The following is a 17,449-nucleotide window of genomic DNA, read 5'->3' as shown; positions in this document are numbered from 1 at the left end:
TTCCACACTTTTTCCTTCCACTCAACTTTCTGATAACATGCTTGGATACAGCACTCTGTGAACAGCCAGCTTCTTTGGCAATTAATGTTTTTGCTTACCCTCCTTGTGAAGGGTGTCAGTGTCAACTGTCAGATCAGCAGTGTTCCCCCATGATTGTGTAGCCTAAGGAACCCAACTGAGAGACCATTGTGAAGGCTCAGGAAACCTTTGCAGGTGTTTTGAGTTGATTAGCTGATTGGCATCTCAACATATTCTAATTTGGTGGGTTTTTGTTAAATGTGAGCCGAACTCATCACAATTAAAAGAACCAAAGACTTAAACTACTTCAGTCAGTGCGCTTTGAATTTAATACACAAGTTTCACAATTTGAGTTGAATTACTGAAATAAATGAACTTTCCACAACATTCTAATTTATTGAGAAGCACTGTATGTCTTAGTTTCATTAATGGCTCCTTGATAGTCCTGATGTGATTCTTGTGTCAGAGCTGTCAAGCACAGAAAGAGCTAATAAGTTAATTAAGTAACAATTTGATGCGGAAGTTACTGTAGTGTTGCTTGTCATCTTCAGGTCTTTTCTTGATGTTCTCATCTATCCATCCATCTCTTCACACCTGTTCTTTGATAGCCATTCTCTTCATGCTGTGACTTAGTCCCATCCTAGACTACACACACACACACACGCGCACACACACACGGAGTCAGGGGGTGCAAGAAGATACCAATGCTTGGATTTCACCCTTTCATCATGACATCCATTAAAGTCCTGCTGGGTCCCAGTCCCTAAAGGGTAGACAGCACATTAGCGCTTGGACCATTGAGCTCAACAAGGCCCTGCTCTGAATTATTGATCCCAACACAACTAATGAGGAAACCATATCCCCTCTTTTGATGAGACACACACACATGGTCACGCTACTGTTTGAGCTCTGCATTGCCGTCCACACCGGCACACTGTCCACCCAGCCATCAGTCGTTGTGCCAGGACTGGGCTAGCCCATTTAATCAACCTGCTTATCAGTGCTTTGACCTTCACAGGCTCAGATGGCCTCAGTGAAAAGACCTGGGCTGTGTTTCCCAAAAGAATTGTAAGCATATGTGGATCATAGAACCCATTGCCACTAATTGTCTCCACGATCAACTTGACTCACAATGCTTTTGGGAAACGCAGCCTGGTAGATGAGTGTGAATTTTTATGCTCACCAAACTGGCTTATTGACCAGTCCACATCTGACTCTGCATTGTCATTTCTTCATTTTATTTACCTTTGGCATCATGTAATGCTCACTTAACCCCTAATAATTTAAAATAATATTGAAAATTTAATAACACTGTTAAATGTAATCTTGAGCAAATCATATACACTGCACATGTGCTTTACAGTACACTTTTTGTACTGTACATTTTAATGCTAAGATGCCTAAATTCAGCATTCAGTTTTACGTGTATGATTTTAATATATGCCATAGTGCCAGTTATCAGCCATGACATGATTATTATTGGCTTGTCATATCGGCCAACCCTAAAAAAGTTTGTTTATGCTGGTTCTTGTTGTTTTTGGTGCAATCTTTATGTTGTTCACTAGCAAAAAAGCTGGTTGTCCGACAAAGGCTTGCTGATTAAGCTACAGTAGTTAAGAAGCCTGACTCAGAAATCAGTTCAATTGCATTGCAGTTTGAATTTTAATTTAAGGTCGAATTAAAATAAATTGTAATTCAAAGAAATGAGTATAATCCCAATTAATAAATTTTTTTCTTTGAAGGAAAGTTTATCAGAACAAATGTTGACTGTTGGCATGATATTCTTGTTTGAAAGCTAAAAAAAAAGTTTATAGGTCCTATAAATTCCACATCTTGTCATCCTGATGTAAAGTTAATTCAACTTCTTGTTGGGTGTTGCCAATTCAATCCAAATTCACATTTATAATAAAAAATGTTGCCAATTCTTAAATTAAAAATTTGCCTAACCCTAATAGGCAAGGCAAGGCAAGATAAGGCAAGGCCTAACCCTAATAGGGATACCAGCATCCAAAGCCCATCATGCCTTCAACAGGAAGGTGTTTTTCATTAGTTTTGTCACCATTTGCATCCACAGTGACAAACTGAGATTCACGACCTTCCTCTTGACCTTTACAAAGCAAATGATTAAGCAAAGCTCCAATAATGAAAGGTTAATCAGTAAAGATCAGTATAAATATCTCACCTGTCTCAGTGTGTTTACTCATTGGTGTATCAGGGCACACACATGAGTCCATACTCATTATGAGCTGTTTGCTCAGGTGCTGGTCTAATAGTGTGTATGAGTGTCCTCCAGGATCAGATGACGGCGTGTGTGCGAATGTGCGTGTAATGTACCTGTAGTTTTATAATAATGGAGCTTATACATCCAATTTCCCCCACCCTCCTTTATTTTCCAAGAGTGTCAGCCAGCCTCCTTAGTATTCAGATCTCCACTCGCTGACTTACTGCACAAGCCAGAGACAACAGAGGAGAGAGAGAGAGAGAGAGAGAGAGAGAGAGAGAGAGAGAAAAGCAACAAACAGGATGACAAAATAAAAGACTGCATTTTTTCTAGCCCCTGGCTCAAGCGTGCATAGTGTGTGTGTTAGTATATGGCTTTAGATAATTCATTGTTGATGCCTCCTTTCTTTTCTAGCATTTTTTAAATGCTCAATTCACCCCTGCAGCATGGCTTTCCTCCTTCGGAAAGCCTGCCATAAGCTCTGCTGTTGTCTGTATAGCGAGCCGAATCACTTACATCCCGAAGATGTTCAATTTTGAATTCTTTATGAGGTGCATTCCAACCCGAAAATGACACGTTTTGAAATTGGCCCAGTTGTGTTTATTAAGACCGCATCTTGTGCCGGTCTCTCTCTGTATTTGTTAGTTTCTTCGTCGCTCTTATTCTTCCTTCCAGGCTTTTCTCTGTCACTCCAAGTCTCCTCATCCCTCTGTCAGTTTGAATTTAGTTTAATCTCCCCCTCCTCCTCCTGATTCCTTCGCTCTGTCGCTCTCTGTTTCATCTCTTCTGAATGCTCCGTCTCTTTCTCATATCTCCCCAAACTATTGAGAAAAGCTTTCAGTAACGAATATTTCCTGCAACAGAGAGTCTAAAAGGATAGCTTCAGGGAGTGAGGAGAGGACGTTAATCCCCTAACAAGTTGACCATCACAGGGTTGCAAAGGGACAAGAAGAGGAGTGAGAGAAGGAGAAGTGACCACCACCATCACGAATGCCATAATCAGACCGATTATGAGAGTGAAAGAGATGGAGGGAAAAATTGAGAGAGAGTGTGTGGCAATGCTTCCTTGCTTTCCACTCTGCAGGATGACAAGCGGCTGCTGCCTCTCCAATTGGTTGGGACTGCCACCAATCAGAGCACAGACAGGGAAGGTGCCTTTAGGTTATACCCAACCCCAAAAACATGAAGCGGGGAGAGAGACACACACAGAGAGAGAGAGAGAGAGAGAGAGAGAGAGAAAAGAAAGAGAGAGAGAGCGCAGCGCAGACACCGGCTTGACTGTGCTACTGAGGCATTTCTTCATGGTATCTGAGAAATGTTCTTGTTGAAGGGAAACTGTTCATCTTCTGTCCGCTGTAGAGAAGCACGGTGTGTCCCAGTGCACCTACAGAGAATTCGGCTCATTCACTGACCAGAGCTCTGGCATTTCTGACCCCCCAACCCCTGTCTCGGGACCCTCCCCCACGTTGCCCTCTGACTCACCTGAGAGAAGAAGGCAGAAGACCTGCAGATCCCTCCCCTCAGAATACTGCTTATTCACCTGGAGAGAGAGGACATTCCAGATACAGGATGGACAACAGCTATTCTCTCTCTCACGCTGTGCTGGTTGCTTGACTCATTTCTGGTTCAGAAGAGAAGCGCAGAGAGGAGCGTTGAGAAGAACTTGTGCTCCCCTGGATTAGAATTCGAGGAGAGCTGGTCCTGATATAAGGAGAGAGGCTTTTAGGATGATCTTGGGTGAGTTCTACTCCGGTTTTTCTCCAAAGCTTTGTGTTAAGTGTTGCGGTACCATCAAAATGTGATTTGGGAAACCTCAGCTCTTTGATTGAGTTCCTAACTTCCTTAATGCCATTCTTTTCAACTTGTGTAGACCTGATGTGCAAGTATTGAATCAAGAATGTTGGCTGACGCTGAAGGTCACAGTTGTAGCAGCGGGTGTTCAGTGGTACAAGCTGTTTCACCCTTGGTCAGACTCCCCCTGACCATTCTCAGAGGGATTTTGACACTCAAATATGAAAACAGAAAGGTTTAAGATATAAAAGGAACAAAACAAACCACTTGATAAGTTGAACTTCCTTAGGTGTACTTTATGGCAGGTTATGAATGGATACGACCAGGCGTATTTTTTTTCTTGTTTGTTTTTTTTTTCTTGTTTTTTATTTTATTTGTTGGCTTACCATTGCATTCTTTGTGCAAATCATTGCTTATTATTACCATAATTATGATTGCAATTAGGATGCACCGCAATAAAAATTCTGGCCAATACCGATATATTGATCACTATTTTAATATTATGGCCTCTAACATCAGTGACTGAATTTTTTTAATAAATTTTTTTATATATATATTTGATTAAATAATATATATATATAAACATTAAAAGAAAAGAAAAGAAAAGAAAAAAAATCAATCCACTTATTATTTAATTTTTGTTTGTAAATTTACTGAAACTTACAATACATAACGATGTTGTTTATTGTTGTTTTTAAAGGTTAACATTAAACGTTTGTTAGATGATTGCAAAAGTAATATACATGTAAAGAGAAAATGAGCTTGCATAATTAAATATCCAAAATCATAGAATAAAAATAATCTATAATATTGGCAGAAAACTGATTTGGTACTGATATCTTCTGCATTTATCTATTTGCAAGCCTTAAGCCCTATTTTTATTATTTATTTATAATTGTCTAGGCCTATATCATGAGCTCAGTTCTGAAATTAAAGCTATAAACAACCTTGGCAGTTTATTAATGTTGAGCATTAATAATTTTTACAGTCTTTTGGGTGCTTCTGGAGAGTTCCTTCATTGCTCTAGGCTGTAGATGTGTGTGTGTGTGTGTGTGTGGTGACTAGAGGCTGCAGCATCTGAGCCAGCTCATATTCCTGCAGGGGTTGTGTGAATATAGCCTCTGTACTCTATTGCAACAACACAGTTGTGTCGGACAGTTGTCGTTGTGTGGCTTAGCTCTAGGTATTTTAGATCACGATAATGGGTCTCTTTTAGTGTACCTGTAACATACCTGTGTGATGCTGTGCTATAAAAGTGTTGCTGTGTGTGTTTGTTTGTGTAATGCTCTGTGAGGGAACACCAGTTGAGGCCACATTGTTTAACGCATGCCTGGGCTAATTTAACAGCCGGGCTGCTACACTTCTCGCCGGCATTTTCCTCAGGGCATGTTTTCCAGGGAGCCAAGCATAATGATTATAGGGCTTGTAATGTGTGATCTGTCTGCTCTATATGTGTGTGTGTGTGTGTGTGTGGGTGGGTGTTTATATGCCATTATTAATACAGACAGAAAGGATTTATAGTTGCAGTGTATGATTATGCACCACAATCAGCCTTCCATTTGCAGTCTTTATCTAGCATGCAGAATGGGCAGACTAGTGAAATATCCTCAGAATTAAAGGCTTTATATATGTCCTATATGCTCTGTTAAAATTAAACAAGATAATTTACCAAAAAAAGTATTATTCCCACCTCTTATAGACTCTTTTTTATATAGTTTTTTTTCATGATTTTAAGGATAATTCACCTAAAATGAAAATATTGTACCATTTACTTTCATTGTGGGGAAACGGGCAGCTTGGACATTCTGCTAAACTACTTCTTTTGTCTTGCACGTAAACAAGAAAGTCAATTTGGTCAAGTCATGCTTGGAAAGACTTGGGTGAACAAATAATTTATATTTATTTAATTTTAATTAATAATTAGTATTATTTCATCAAATAAATTTTTTATTCTATTTTAATTAACAAATTGAATAATAAACGTTACATTTTAATTCTAAACCCATTTAGTTGCGTGTTCTTCGCCTTAAAAAATATATTTTGCTTATTTTGTGTGCTTGAATTTGGTCTCGATTGAACAAACGGACAAGCACGGACGTGCTGCTCCGTTCCCATCAGCAGAGGCAGGAATGATGTTTGTGACTGGAGAGATGGGCTAATGGCTTCATTAACCCATCTGATTACAGCTGCGCCTATCCAATCCTTCAGTCACGTCTGACAACAAATGTTTTCAAGCATGCTTCTTCATCTGACAGAGAAATGTTTTCAAGCACTCCACCGGCATCTGTGTGTTCATTACCACATTTCCATTTTATATGCCTTTTTTAAAAAATAGGCTATTAATAAATTAATACTTGATTATTTGTTTTTGCATAGGTGTGCTTGGTTCTGCTATGACCTCATGTTTAAGGATATGACTACATATGTAGAAATTGCATTGCCACATTTAAAGACAAATCATACATTCCACTATAATTCTATAGTTAATTTTTTTTTCTCATTTATTTGTTGTTGTTTTAATGTAGGTCGTTGGTATTTTGAACAAAGTCTTTTGTCATTGTGGTGACCTTTAGAATGCAGATGAACTCAGGGCTCCACGTCTCTGCACTATTTTACACTCCAGTAAACAAAAACAATGTCACACACTTCCGCGGACAACACTCTACATTACACGAGCTGTAGTGTGATGCAAAACAATCCTTTTATGAACTTCCTTTTCGAGCAGTGTGTGTGTGATGACTCATTTACAGCCTTATCTAAATATACTCTGAATGACCTTGACCAGATCCCCTTCCTCTTTTTAACCTAGTCTTACCCCTTTTCACATCAAAAGATAACTGGATTAGCATCCACACCGATGCATGTTAACGTTCTGTTTTTTTTTATAAGAGAACACTGCAGTTATGTCATCTGCCACTTTAAATTCTCAAGCTCTTTACAATCGGATGGATTCTGATTGGCTGTCAGTGTTTTTATTGTAAATGAGTTTGAACATCTCAGTACTTTTAGATCTTTTTGTGTGAAAGGTGAGCAGGTTGTGACATTTGTTCCCTGTGGTGTGAAGACACAGTTTACTTTGATAATAGAACATAAAAGTCCTGCAGTGTATACAGCGGAGATCCACTAAGCCCCACAAGACAGACCATACACTGCTATAAATGCACAGACACACATCGACTCTCCTGAGCTGTGGCACTGCGCCTGGCCCCCAGTGTTTTCATCAGCAGGACTGAGACAAAGAGTGGGGATGGCTGCTGAAGGAGAGGTGAGTAACCCGAGCAGCAGCACCCCGATGTGCATTCACTGCCGCCTGCCCAGTGTGGAGTTTCTATTGTGGCCAGTCAGTCAGAACGTCCCCCCTTTTCCTCCATGCACACCTGCACACCTGTCTGAGCTCGCACACAGATAAGTAAAGCTCTCAGAGCCAATTTGTTTAAAGGAACAGTGTCCAAAAATGAAAGTTTGGTCAATATTTGCTCACACTCATGTATTTCATGAGTGTTCTCATGTCACTTCTGCTCTATACTTATATGAAGCTGTACAGTAGCTTCATTTACATTTAGGCATTTGGCAGATGATTTTATCTAAAGCATTGAAGGTATGCATTTTCAGATGTTACATTTCCTGGAAATCGAACCCATGACCTTGGGGTTGCTAGCACCATGCTGCATTGTTTAAGCTTCAGCAGTGAAGCTTTATGTGAGGAAAAGACAGAAATGTAACCTATTATTTACCAAAAATCTTCTTCCCACCATAGCTTTCATTTATTTTTTGTATGCTCAACTTTCTTTGACACAGTTCACTTCTAGTATTTAGTACCATTTGCTAGGTAGCACCCACATGTGTTTATATTAATTTTGCTAAATAAATGAATGAATAAATAAATGAAAAAAGGAAACAAGATCATGTGAATGCAGTTTCCAAATTTCTAGTAGTAAATACTTAGCCATTCCATTACATTCTGATCATTTTTTACAATTCATTCAGTTTATATTGAGTTTATTCAGTGTATATATATATATATACATACATACATATATATATATATATATATATATATATATATATATATATATAGATGGAGACAGGTTCTACTATTAAACCTGGCATGACGTGCAATCATGCATCATGCATTATGTATGAATATATGCAAAAGTGAATGATTTGAGAGTAAGGGAAAGATTGATTTCTAAGTAATTCGAGATTTTGGTGAGTTTCTCACAAAACGTATCATATGGCTTATGGTGTAGACTTGGAAGATAGCACATATGGAATACTTTCATAGTACATTATTATTTTTGGAGTCTGACAACAAGCATTCATTCCCATACATTTTCTCAAAAGAGCAGAAATGTGAAATAAAATGACTTTACATTTTGGGGGGAACCAGTGTTTGAGCTTAATAGTCATTGCAGAAGGAAGGACTGAGAATATTTCTCTATATTTACACATGCCATCCCTTATTAGTTTCCGTTATGTTTTGTGACATTTATGCACAGTGCCCAGGGTCATCTGATGTGTTGCCATGTCTCTCTGTATGTCTGCATCTCTGACTTCATGTTCATTGGAAGCATATCTGTCTTTATGATACAGCATCTCTCACGCCTCCTGTCTACCTGGTTATCTGTCATACATCCCTTCCCCCCTCACCTTCTGTCTTCCTGCTCTCCTCTCTTTTGCTGCGGTCAACCTTAACACTCACCTGTCCCTTGAGGTTGTGAAACAAAAAATGTGTTTGTTTGAAAATCTCAGCATTTTTGCTTTTTTTTTCGTCTCCTCTGCATGGCTAGAAGAGAATGACACAGCAATTATGAGATCTGTCCCCTAAAGCCCAGTCCGAATGCTGCATATTATAGCCTAATTTAATCTAGACTCTTGCCCTTCATCTTTAAGTGTGTACTTTACTTAAACATGATGTACTACAACTGTAGAAAAGACTAGCATAATTGGTTATTGCATTTCGAGCAACATGGCTTCTAAAATGCTTAATAGCTGGTTAATATCTTATTTTTATAGATCAATCTGCTAGACCAACCACAAATTGCTCTGGTCTAGGGTGGTCTTTTCATACAAGTGTTCAGCGGATGGCTGGTTTGATTTTTAGAGTGTTTCTCCACTGATGGCCTATTAGAAGTAGAATACTTGTTTAATCTGATCAAAAATGATGATCCAATAAGATTTAAAGTGTAATTTGGGATTATTTATTCTTCTGATTTCTCCCAGTCATGTATATATAAGTAGACTGTTTCTGCTTTATTGTACGGTGTTACTTTAGTATTGTTTATCTTTTATAGTTTTTATTCTTATTTTATTGGCTTAAATTTAATTCTAGTTTATGTTTTCGTAATTTTATGTAAATTTAATTTTTATTCGTTTTTTTTTTGTTTTTATAAAACTTTTTTGTTTGTGTTAATATTACTAGTTTTACTATTACTACTTAATATTACTCCAACTTATTACAGTTAGTTGCCAAGGCAGAATTTCACATTTTCAAGTTCTATTGCATTTTATTATTTTGAAGTTTACAAAATATTAAATTTGTATTTAATTCTAGCTTTATTTCAGTTACTGAAAATTATTTTTAATAGTTTAAGTTAATGATAGCACTGATTTTTTCTTTGGCATGTGCATTCTTGCAGGACCATAAGCTAATCTATGTTGTCACAGCATCATTTTTCTCCCCTAGTTTCCTTTCCATAATTACATATCATTTCTGGGTTATGTTTTTTTTGGCCTGAATGTGCCTACCAAGAACTTCCATGGAATTGAACGGGAATGTGAACCTTTCTCCAATCTTTACGTCAAGCACTATGATATGTCTCTCGTGTTTTGACTAAAAGGATTTGTTCACTTTGGAGAAACTCAAACTGTTCTTTCCATTCTGTTTTTCCCTCCTCAAGCAGATACTCTTCGGTTTGATTTTATGTGCAGTTTCACACCCATTAAAGCTAAACACCTGCTAGTGGTTTGGCTGAGCAACTGCTGGTTAGCCAATGCACATTCACTTCCCGTTTTATAACCTAATCAAACCTTATGTTAGCGTTCTCCATGTTTTGTTTTTGTCTCAGCTGGCGAGATTTGACCCCACAAAACCATCAAGAAAATCCGATATCTGACAGAGCGAGTCAGGAAACGTTTGAAGAACTGGCCGAACGATGTAATAAATTAGCCATGTGGAGGGAAATCATTACTCACTAAAGCGGCATGTGTGTGTTTTTCAGACAGGTCAGCTGCGTGCATCGTAGGAGGTCAGTTTATTTTTCCGCCAAATGGCAGGTTAACTGCACTTGAGCTCCACACTATGAGAGCACTTACATCTCCGTCCTCCTCTCCCTCTCTCCCCGTCAAACGCAGCCGTCACTCTTAGCCGGACATACAGACTGGCTGGGTGCTAGAAGACTGTCAATAGTGGGTGTAACGGACACTAATGAATTGCCTATAACAAGAGCTCTGGGAGGCGGAAATGCATTACTTGCTGTGTGAGACCAATGAAATGGTCCCAATTGTATCTTCATCCACACACACACACACACACATGCATTACACTCCAATTCTGGCCCGAATGCATTCTCTAATGGTTTAAGCATAGTGCGTGTTAGTGCCAGGTGTCCAAAAGTGCTGCTCTTTAAAGCACACGGCCAGCCCTCTGTGGTATCCTGTAACACAGTGTGCTTTCTAACAAAATGCGCTCCTGGTATCTGTGTTTGCTGTGATGCACATGGTCGACTGGACCCTGGCTTTGTTACAGAGCTTCCGTGTTTGCTTTAAGGTTTATTTTGTTGTATAGACAGGACTCCGAGAGCAAACAAATCATAAAAGCCTGACTATACAATACCAAGGAGGTCATCCTTTGAATAAGGCAGTTTATGAAATATGCCAGCCAGAGCGGATGATAAATACATACATCCGTCCACAAACAGCACACATTTATCAATAGTTTGAGCGCAAATCCCTGACAAATTGGAAGGCTGGATGAATTATGAAGCTTATATCTCTGGGTTTTTGAGGGAGGGGAAAATGTGTGTGTGTGTGTGTGTGTGTGTGTTTGAGGAGACAAAATGCAGTGTTTGCCATTTAAGGAAAGATCTGTAGATGTTTATAACTGGTTTTGCTGTTCATTGTTTCCCATTGTTGTTAAGGTTTCGAAAAAGAGGAACAAAATCAATTCTTCTTGAAATTCTGGAAGGTCGATTCTTGGGAATGTGGAGGGGGAAATGAGGGAGGGCTGGAGATGTGATAGCTTGCAGCAGAGAGGGAGAAATCTCTCCTCCAAGCTCACTGTCAAAATTGAGTCTCTTATACTCTTTCTAGATGGGTTCATGCATGGAAACCGAAGCACTTTTTGTAAGTCACTCTGGATAAATGTGTCGTGCTATATGCCTTAAGGACAGTTCACCCAAATATCACACTCCCGTCAGCCTTTATTTACTCTGATTTCAGTTGATTCATGTGTGTTTTTTCTTCTTTCCCAATAGAGACTGTCCAGGGAAATCATGCTCTTTGTGCAAAGAAAATACCAAAAAAAAAAAAAAAATGCTTTATTAATAACATGTTTAATGACTAATGACTAGTTATCCTGCTATATTTTGTGAAAATTAGTTTAAAAAAGAAAGTTCAAAATGAAAAGAAATAAACATTTGAAATATATCAGTCTGTGTGTAATGAATGAATATAATATACAAGTTTCACTTTTGAATGGAATTAGTGAAATAAATCAACTTTTTGATGAAATTCTAATTAATGACCATCACCTTTATATGACCAGCACCAGGGACTGCAGATGCAAATTAGTTTTATAGCCAACTCTTGCACAACACTGTTGTTGTGTGTTGTCCCTGTACAAATAAACAAACAAAAACAAACAAACAAACAAACAAAAAACAAAAAAAAAAAAAATATATATATATATATATATATATATATATATATATATATATATATATATATATATATATGATACGATTAAACATTCTACATGATATGTGATATTATACGTTTCATTGGACTGGGAAAATAAGGTTTATCTACACATGTAATGCTTTCTTTCCAAATTGGCAAAATAAAACTTGTATTAAGTAAATATGATTAGTTTCATATTAACTTTAAATGTAAATGCATTGTAGCTTATGTCTAAAAAAAGTTCTGTGTTCTCTCTAGACACATACTGGGGGAAGGTTCAGTTAAAAGTTAAAATAATGCACACCTTTTTTTCTTTTCTTTTTCTTTTCTTTATTTCTTTTTTTATTTGTAAGGTGTTGAGCAGCCTGTCAGCTTGTGCGAACAAACTGTCTGTGTGATTGTTTTGGCCTGGAGACTAGCTTGACCCTCTGTTGTCTAGTTAGGTCTCCGAAATGCAACCTTACGTTCATTCAGGCTCCAAATTATTGAATATTTATTGTTAATCCATCATTAAAAAGAGGCTGAAGAGTTTTAATGGGCTTTGGAGGCAGTTCCCGCTATTAAGGCTGGGCTCAGACCTGCCTGAATGCTGTGTGCGTGTGTTAGAAGGAGATAAAGGTAGAACATGTGTCTGTGTGTGAATGCGAATCCTGCAGCAGTGTTTGGATGAGTGCCATAGGGTCATTGGCTAGCAGGTAGCTTCCTCGCTGAAAAGAAAAGTGATGCACCAGTCAGGAGCTTGTGGTATGCACACCTGCACCTCCTCTCCGCTTCCCCTCCTCCTTCATTTTGTGATCTAGCAAAGGGCAGAGGATATGGAGGGACTGCGCTCAGACCTGCCCCTGCCCAGGAGGTAAACGCGCTGGTGTGTGTGTGTGCACATGCCTCTGTGGAGATTAAGCAAGGAGCACCAGGCCAACATGGCTAACCGGGTCCAGCAATGAGTAAGGAAACCTTTCTAACGTAGCTACACTTTTGGCAGTGACAGACATGCCTGAGCACATTGGCTGATATTTCAGCTTCCTTGCGGAGGTGTATCCATGAATTATGAACACTTTAGTCTCCATTTGGTCCAAAGCTTTTAATGAAAAATGCCTTTTTTCTTGAGTAGAACTGCCCTCATAAGTGGTAGGAATTTTGATTTAAGAAAAAAAAAAACATTTTCATACAGCGCTCTCATTTTTGATAGCTTTTTTAAATAGGTAGATCCACATTAGTATGAATCACACAAAGAACATAGTCCATACATAAATAATATCAATCACTTTCTGTTTAATTAATCCCATTGGACACTTTGATGAAGGCAGAGTGATGAAACCTGTTTCTTCTTTATTACATAGAAAATGCAATTAATTTGAGTGCTGAGCATCATATTCTTTTTTTCTTTTCTTTTCTTTTCTTTTCATTGCTTATGTTCTTTTCTGCACTAAATGACTTGATTATTTTGAATCACATTCAAATTAAGCTTTAATAATAAAATAAACACAAAACAGCGCGACAGCCCCTCGCGGGCGACTGCCGTACACAAACAAAAACCAAAACACAAAATAAAGCCCAGGCCTGTTTCTCTCGTCCTTCACTGTCGTCACTCCTCTTTTGTATCCTTCCGATCTCCTCCATGGGACTCGAGACTTGTGCGTGGAGCAGGTGTCGTTCATTTCCCAACCACTCTTCCGTCCTCGCTCCGTTCCCATGGCTCTCGGCCCTGCCCCACTCATCATACACTATCAAATGAAAGTTGAAGTGTTCACGATCTTCCACTTGAGTTGCAAAGACTGTTTATACAAGCACATAAGACATGGGCTTCTTGGTTTCTCTCCCTCCATCACTGGTCCATTTACAGCTCAAATTGTGCTCTCCTGCGTCATCTCAATGAGATGCGGCCAGTGGCTTAAACATGTTGTGAGAACTCTGTGATGAAAAACAGCAAAGCGGCTTGTGGAAAAAGACGTGGGCCATTTCCATAAAATTAGCTTAGAAAATGGAATGAAGCAGCAGCCCCTGCAGAGCGAAGACAACAGCAAGAGATGCTGAAGAATTCCCAATCCTCACTGTGCAAAACGCCTAGCGCTGATCTCATATACGTGGCCTTTCATGGAATTAAGCACAAAATATCTTTACACTAGCACCGGATTGGATTAAAGAGCATATTATACAGTGCTGCATCGGTAAAGAGGCGCTAAATAAGGTCCCAGCCACCACGTTCCTGTGTTTTTGTTGTCTATCTCCTCATAAGTGTTGCTATATTGGGCGATGGGAGTGATTGGGCTTTGTGGCAGCCCAATAATCACAGCACATAGATTGCTACATATCTTCATTAGCGGATTAGCTGTGGGAAATGAATCCTGCTTTGTTCCTCCTCCACCCAAGCCTCATTCCCTGTTTTTTTTCTTCTTCTGTCATTTCTACTTAGGCTTTGGACACACAAACACACACACGTCAGCTTGCTAGGATGCTAGCTTCAATTATGCTCTTCTTTTGTTCCCTGAAGGTGCATCAGCCGCCCAGTGGGTGTACTGACTCAAGACAGAGCAAATTAAGGTCACAGCAGGCAGTGGACAGCAGAGAGAACCTGTGCTAGACCAACCTTCCCTGTCCACCTTCAACACATCACAGAACGCAGTCGAGGCCCGCCGCTAGCATAATCATTTAATCAAGACCCTTCACGCCCATCCGTCCTCCCGCTCTCCCCGGAGGCCCAAATCGCCTATTGTTCGTATATAGAGAAATGATGAAAGGTGATGAGTGTCTTTGAACTTGAGTTGGAAGAGAAAATGGGGATTGTGAAGTACATGTGAGATGTGCTGCTGCAGCTCTGAGGGTGTTTTTTGATACGGACCGGAGCCGAGAGAGAGAGAGAGCGAGACAGACCGTATTACTCGTGAATGGGGTTAGCATGAGTCATACTGCTCTCCGTTGCTTGATGGTGGAGTTCTCCCACAATGCATCTATTTCGGGCTTACTTTTCTGTCACTCTCTATGTACTTAGGAGCGTAACTTCAGAACACTTACATAAGGACCTCCGTGCTGTGCAAAACAAAACACAATAAAGTAAGTTCACTCTCCAAAAATCAAAGCAGCCGACTACTAAAATAAGAAACAGCGCTGTAGAAAATGCAGCATCTTCATGGGTCAGCGAGTCATGTTTTTTTTTTGTTCTATTAAAATCTAAATTTTGATCTTTTTGATTTGTGCAGTTTGAAAAATTCATGGTGCAAGTTCCCAAAACTTTATTAGGTACACTGGTACACCTTGCTAGTACTGGGTTGGACCTCCTTTTGTCTTCAGCACTGCCTTAATTCTTTGTGGCATAGATTTTGGTTCATATTGACTTGATAGCATCACGCCGTCACTGCAGATTTTTCGGCTGCACATCCATGATGTGAATCTCCCGTTCCACCACATCCCAAACTTGCACTGTTGGATTGAGATCTGGTGACTGTGGAGGCCATTTGAGTAAAGTGAACTAATTGTCATGTTCAAAAAACTAGTCTGAGCTTTGTGACATGGTGCATTATCCTAGCCATCAGAAGATGGGTACACTGTAGTCATAAAGGGATGGATATGGTCAGCAACAATACTCAGGTAGGCTGTGGCATTTAAACAATGCTCAGTTGGTACTAAGGGACCCAAAGTGTGCCAAGAAAATATCCCCCACACTATTACACCACCACCAGCAGCCTGAAACGTTGAGACAAGACTGGATGGATCCGTGCTTTCATGTTCTTTACACCAAATTCTGACCCTACCATCTGAATATTGGAGCAAAAATTTAGACTCATCAGACCAGGCAACATTTTTCCAATATATATACAGTGTATGTATGTATGTATGTGTATACAAAGACATTTAAAACACTTTGTTTAATGGCTTTTTAAATTTTTGTATTAAGATCTGTTGTCACATTTATTTTAGGTGTATAAGCAACTTTTTCTTTTATTTTTTTACTTGATGGTCACACAAGCTATTATATTGAAACCTTTTTCTTCATGTGGGATGAAAGTCTTTCAAAGCCCTCATAATTACAAAGAGTCTTTTCTAAAAACGTTTCTTTCCTTTTATGATTGTTATCTTACTTTTATTTTTTATTTATTTATTTTTTATTCTGGAAACTTATATAACGTCATTGGCCCTTATGTGTCATATGCTCTGTATTCTTGGGTGAACCCCAATGCATTGCCAACATTAACACCTTGGTGGAGGTGGACGGCGTTAGGCAGACCTCCCCTCAAGGACAGTATCCAATTCTGCTTGTGTGTGCGTGTCTGTGTAATCCATAGTTGCAGGGAGGATGACCTTCACAGCGTGGAGCCTCAAAGGCTAATGCGACAGGGAGAGAGACAGAGGAAGTAAAGGGAAAGCAGGGTACGAAATGACATATTTAGACATTTGCCTTGGTGACGATCACTCAAGGGCGAAGTCGCGCCACTTTTCCGTGTGGGGTTTCAGCACAAAAACCTGCGTCTTGTTCCTTAACCCTTTAGAGGATGTTATGTAAACCCTAAACCTGCTCTACTTTTATCCCATTTCATTCAGTTTCCGATTCAGACCCTATTATCTGAAGGTGGGAGGTTTGGCCAGTATGATCTTGGTTAAAAGAGTACTTGCTTATCAAATATTAATCACTCTTTGATGAAGCAGATGAAGAGGAAGTGCTGAGTGATGCTGAATCAGCGTTTGGCAGATGCAGTGAACCCATGGTGGTGTTTTATCAGATCTCATCAAACATTCCAGCACCCAGGTGCCACTTACCTGTGTCACTCTGCAGAAAATCTGTGACCTTTATTGATTTTCCCAAAAAGTTATTTTCGCATATACAGGTCATTTGCTTTCATGCTCCAAATGAAAAATATAAAATACAATAAAAATACAATATATTATTTATTAATATTAATAATAATAATAATAATAATAATGGTAATACTAATAATTAATTTTCATATTAACATTATTTATTTAATATATGTATTTTTCACAGATTTCACACTTTTTAATGACAAATCTCCTACCTATACATTATACTACTTACCTTATTTAACAATTAGTTTGAAAACAAATATTTGTTTTTTTTTTCTTAATAAAGAGGTCTATTTAGGAATATTATTGAATATTATGAATTCTTAATATATTATATATAAATGCATAGAAATGTATTTGATATTAGGTTAGTAGGAAACTATTAAACTAAACATTTAAAAATTGCATTATTATTTGCTTCAACCTGTAAAGTATTAAATATAAAAAAACCTGCATAGTAATTTAGTATATGTTTTGTGTGGATATTCGACTGTTAAACTAAAGTATAAAACTAAACAGAACTTGCAAAAAAAAATTGTAGTATCAAATGTGCTTGAAGCTGTTTAAAAGTATATATTTTTCCTTAAGTCATGTCTTATTTTGTATAGGCCCCCAAACCAGCTCTCAGCTCCAAACCAGTGACCTCTAAAACTGCTCCTTTTTAAATCTCCTCTCACTGCTATTGATGTGCCATCCATTCTCTTTCTCGCCATCCAATTTATC

The 17,449-nt window shown here is 38.6% G+C and overlaps 1 protein-coding gene across 1 annotated transcript in view; it reads left to right on the top strand.

The window, feature by feature from the left end:
- The first annotated feature begins 3,468 nt into the window (after positions 1-3,468).
- Positions 3,469-17,449, top strand: part of znf385a (zinc finger protein 385A) — a 63,835-nt gene continuing 49,854 nt past the window's right edge. Inside the window, exon 1 of the mRNA XM_026243958.1 lies at positions 3,469-3,976. Coding sequence (XP_026099743.1) covers positions 3,967-3,976 — 10 coding nt within the window. The 5' untranslated portion in view covers positions 3,469-3,966. The remainder of the gene's footprint in view (positions 3,977-17,449) is intronic.

The sequence above is a fragment of the Carassius auratus genome, unplaced genomic scaffold (genome assembly GCF_003368295.1).
Source record: "Carassius auratus strain Wakin unplaced genomic scaffold, ASM336829v1 scaf_tig00004557, whole genome shotgun sequence".
In the NCBI taxonomy this organism is placed as follows: domain Eukaryota; kingdom Metazoa; phylum Chordata; class Actinopteri; order Cypriniformes; family Cyprinidae; genus Carassius; species Carassius auratus.
The sequence above is the reverse complement of the archived record's forward strand: the minus strand, read 5'-3'. Positions and strand labels throughout refer to the sequence as shown.